The 4,820-nt window shown below is 54.6% G+C and overlaps 1 protein-coding gene across 1 annotated transcript; it reads left to right on the top strand.

The window, feature by feature from the left end:
* Positions 1-312: 312 nt before the first annotated feature.
* Positions 313-3,210, top strand: LOC126004069 (homeobox protein SIX1). The gene is made up of 2 exons (XM_049770478.1): positions 313-872; positions 2,919-3,210. The coding sequence occupies exons 1-2, from the start codon at positions 313-315 to the stop codon at positions 3,208-3,210; spliced, it is 852 nt and encodes a 283-aa protein (XP_049626435.1).
* The last annotated feature ends 1,610 nt before the right edge of the window (positions 3,211-4,820 follow it).

Genomic DNA, 4,820 nt, shown 5'->3' with positions numbered 1-4,820 from the left:
GGCGCCGCATCCATCCACCCACCCACCCGGCGAGAGGCCGGAGCCTCGGAGGCCCGCCCGGCCCGGCGCGCCCCGCCGCGTCGTTCCCAACCGGTCGCCGCGCGCGCGCGCCCCAGCGGCTCGGCCTCCCCGGATCCCCGAGTCTCCGCAGCCTTCGGGGCGCCGCCGAGCCCGAGCAGGGGACCCGGCGCGGCCTTGCGCCCAGCTCTCCGGAGGCGGCCGCCGCCCCCGGCCCGCCCAGGGCCCCGCGCCCCGCGTGCGTCCGCGGCGTGCGCCCGGGCCGTGCGCCCCAGGCCGGCGGCCGGGCCCATCATGTCCATGCTGCCGTCGTTCGGCTTCACGCAGGAGCAGGTGGCGTGCGTGTGCGAGGTGCTGCAGCAGGGCGGCAACCTGGAGCGCCTGGGCCGCTTCCTCTGGTCGCTGCCCGCCTGCGACCACCTGCACAAGAACGAGAGCGTGCTCAAGGCCAAGGCGGTGGTGGCCTTCCACCGCGGCAACTTCCGCGAGCTCTACAAGATCCTGGAGAGCCACCAGTTCTCGGCGCACAACCACCCGAAGCTGCAGCAGCTGTGGCTCAAGGCGCACTACGTGGAGGCCGAGAAGCTGCGCGGCCGGCCGCTGGGCGCCGTGGGCAAGTACCGCGTGCGCCGCAAGTTCCCGCTGCCGCGCACCATCTGGGACGGCGAGGAGACCAGCTACTGCTTCAAGGAGAAGTCGCGGGGCGTGCTGCGCGAGTGGTACGCGCACAACCCCTACCCGTCGCCCCGCGAGAAGCGCGAGCTGGCCGAGGCCACCGGCCTCACCACCACGCAGGTCAGCAACTGGTTCAAGAACCGCCGCCAGCGCGACCGCGCCGCCGAGGCCAAGGAGAGGTACGCCCCGCACTCGGACCCCGGGCACCCTCTCCCGCGCGCGCCCCGCACTCGGACCCCGGGCACCGTCTCCCCTCTCCCCTCTCCTCCTCCTCCTCCTCCTCCTCCCGGGTCTTCCCGGATCCTGCGTCCTGCCCGCTTCTGCCGCGCCTCTCCGGGCAGGCACCCGAGGCCCGGCACCCCGACCCCCTCTCCATGCAGGTCCGGGCGCGACCTGGCGCGCGTTTGGAGCGGCCTCTCGCGGACGTCCCGGACTTTGGGGGGGTCTCTTGGGATGTACGCGTCGGGAAACGCGGGATCCATCCAGGCCACTTGCATGAAGTCGCTTTTTTGTTCTGCTTGGGGCTAGCAGGCGCTGAGAGGGATCTTTTTTCCTTAAGTAATGGGAAAGCACGGATTGGGTGTTTGGCTTTTTCTTTGGAGGCTTGAGTTTGAGGGGTCCGCGTACCCCTCTCCAGTGACCTTCCCGAGAGAGGGGTAACTGGCTCCTGGCTGCCCCTTTTCTGTTTCTGTGTTTTGGGGCGAAGAACTTATCGTCCGGTTTTCCTCCCCGGGAGCACAGAGCTTTGGAAACAAAAAAATCCCCCCCCCAAAGTGTTTTTGGAGAAGTGGGCGCTGGCTGCACTTACGCGATGCCCTGCTGCCCCGCGTCCCCGAAAAAATCGCTGCTTGCCTGCTCCCCTCGCCGGCTGCTACCCGGCTGTCGCACCCCTTCCCAGGATGGGACAAGCAGGGGGTCTCCTGTTTGCAGCCTTTGAACGCCTCGGAGCTGGGGGGTCCGTTTGGAGCCTGCGTTCCTTAACGCCTCCGACCCTAGCCCGCACCCCGAACACCCGGCCCGGCTCCATCCGTTCGCGCCCGAGTGTCCCTCTGAGATTGGACACAGCTTGGGGAGAGGTGATCGCGGCGTGTGGACGCCTCGGGAGGCCGAGCATTTTTGGGGGGGGGTGACACTGCGCTCCCCTGGCTTGCTGGCCTGCCTCTGAGCCTGGGACCTAAAGATTTGAGTTCTTTGCAAGCTGCTCTGAATGGAAAAGCCTGGCTCAAACTGAGTTAAAACGGGGTTCTCCGCAAGGCATGAGGGGCGGGGAGGGAAGGGGCGACAGGCTGGCGCTAGGGGTGGGTCCGGGCTGGCATTCTCCCCGCATCCGGGTGCGGGACTCTGGGAAGCGCGTGCAAGCTCCCCGGGCCACTCATTCTCTCTGCAGGGCCCTTCTGGGGCGCAAGGGGGTTGGATCCCCCGAAAAGGGACTCTGGGGGAGACTGAAGGGCTGAGCCATTAAGCACGGGGACCAGGACCGCTCGGGTCCAGCTAGGACTTGAGTTACAAAACCATCGTCCTGGGAGCTGGACCCAAGGGCCCCTCGCCCTGGTGAAACCCGAGAGACTGGCCGCTCTCCCTGTGTTTACTCAGGTCACTGGGCCGCTTCGGACACCACTTCCCATGACCTGTCCTGTCCCGGGTCCCCGAAACCACAATCCCCGGGCAGGGGAAAGGGAACTTGGACATTTAATTGTTTGCTCAGATGGGAAGGGGACAGTCGATTGGTCGATTGGATTCAGCCCCCCAAAAAACATCTGCACCGGCTGCTGTAGGTTCCCTCCTCATCTTCATCACCAGCTGCCATTTGTTTGGTCGATTTTCACACTTGGTCCAGTTCTGTGCTAGTTCCCAGGTGCTTAAAAAATAACTGCGGGGCGGGTGGGGTGGGGTGGCGCAGGGGAGAACTCCTTGAAACAGATTTGTTAAAATAACATTTGTGTTTTTCAAACCTATCCTGATGATCTAAAAGTCTGGGAGTGGAAGGAATGGCTCCTGGTGGAGGCTGCTCCGGAGTCTATTTCTTAAGCTACTCTGCTCTTCACTCCTCCTCAGAGTCCTTGGGGGGTGTGTGTGGGGTGGGGGGAGCGGCCTCCATTTGGGTGATGACTGATTCACCACCACTCCTTCCTCCTTCCAGCACCCCTGCCGCCATCTGACACTTTTTACCCTACTTTTTTTTTTTTTCTTCTCTTAACCATATGGTGTTGTCCTCTCTTTCTTAGGGAGAACACCGAAAACAATAACTCCTCCAACAAGCAGAATCAACTCTCTCCTCTGGAAGGGGGCAAGCCGCTCATGTCCAGCTCGGAAGAAGAATTCTCGCCTCCCCAAAGTCCAGACCAGAACTCCGTCCTCCTCCTGCAAGGCAATTTGGGCCACACCAGGAGCTCAAACTATTCTCTCCCGGGCTTAACAGCCTCCCAGCCCAACCACGGCCTGCAAGCCCACCAACATCAGCTCCAGGACTCCCTGCTTGGCCCCCTCACCTCCAGTTTGGTGGACTTGGGGTCTTAGAGGGGGAGGGACCGGTGCCTGGAAATGCCAACTAGGAAAACTTGTAAATAGGAATCAGGAACTTTTTTTTTTCAGCTTGTTTCCGGGGTTCTTTGCGCATAAAGGAATGGTTGGACTCTCACAGATATCTTTTCAAATTCAAAACCAACAGAGATCTGAAGCTTTAAGTCACTCCTCTCTCCAACTGTTCCCCCTTTTGAATTTTATCTTCCAGTACAGAGATCAGGGGGAAAACCCCAAATAAACTAAAAAACCATCCAGTCTCCCAGTCTTGATTCTGGGCAGCTCTTGTACGTGCTTTTGTACCTTACTGCCTTTTTATTTTCTCCTTTCCTCTTTTTTTGGTCTTCAGTGAATGAGGATTCTATAAGTCAACTGGATTTAAATTATTTTAAAAAAAATTGACTTGTGGGAAAATGCTTTAGAAGAACAGGAAATGAAAGAATTTGAGTGAGAAGTCAATAAGTAAAAAACAAGCTTCCATCTTGGGAGAAACTGGTTGCACATTCTTAGGGCGAAGAGGAAAAAATAAGATTTTTTTTTTGGATGGGTAAAATTAAGTTTACATTTTTCGTATTTAGTGTTAAACAATTTTGTGTAGGTTCAAGTGAAAGAACAGTATTAGGGGGAAAAACAAGTGCCTAAATGTCTTAACGCTCTCTGTGAGGCTGTTAGAATAGAAATGACCATTAGTAATACAACTATTTTTGTCCAGTTTAGTGAGGGTTTTTTTTTTTCCTTCTGGTGTTTTCTTTCCCCCTTTTTTTAAATGGCGATTTTTAAGCAAAATGTACCAATGTGAAAAGACAACTCCTGGATGTCCTCAAAGCTTTCAGATCTATTGTCTCTTCCTGTTCCACAAATTTCTTTTCTTTCTAGTTTCTAAAAATATGGGACAGATCTGGCAGCCTGGTCTTTGTTACTAAAACAGCATGTGTTTTCAGGTTTCTTTTCTATTGTACCTAAAGTCTAAATTAAAACTTAGTAGAATACCAGGAGTATGGTTCCGTTTCTGTAAGGTGAGTTGAGTTGTGTATTGCTGGCGTTGGGCCTTTTTATTTTTACTTTTTGCAAGTTCCTCATGTTCTTACTCTAAGGTGGGTATAAATTGCAGGGTACCTGAAAGCTCCCCCCCCCAACCACGGTGACTGGTTCAGTATGAGATAGAAAAGGAGTGATTTAGATTCATGTGGGGTTATTTATTTTTTTTATTTGGATATGCAGTTTTGTTTACCACTAACTCTTCTCCAAGGCATTCAGATGTAAAATCAACCTTTTTTTTGTATTAAGTTTGTGACCAGACTGTGAAAGTTAATTTATCTGCTTTAACCAAAAAGGGAACTAGAACAAGGATACCAACATTGTGGATTAATGCATACCCAAAGCAGACCAGCAGGATAGGAGCTTTCGGCAATTCTGCCAAATAGCGTCCAGAAAAATCTTCTAAGCAGTCGTGTAGGCTCCTTATTTTTTGGCAAAACGATGTATCTTCCTTTGTATTTAGTTCTAAAAATTAGTGAAACAAATGGCATTATTTATTAAAACGTGCTCAGGATAACAGGATTTGCTTTCTTGTGCTTTGTAAAAATACTGTTCCCCAGAGATGTTAT

This window comes from Suncus etruscus, chromosome 3 (assembly GCF_024139225.1).
Source record: "Suncus etruscus isolate mSunEtr1 chromosome 3, mSunEtr1.pri.cur, whole genome shotgun sequence".
In the NCBI taxonomy this organism is placed as follows: domain Eukaryota; kingdom Metazoa; phylum Chordata; class Mammalia; order Eulipotyphla; family Soricidae; genus Suncus; species Suncus etruscus.
This window is presented reverse-complemented; position numbering and strand designations above follow the sequence as displayed.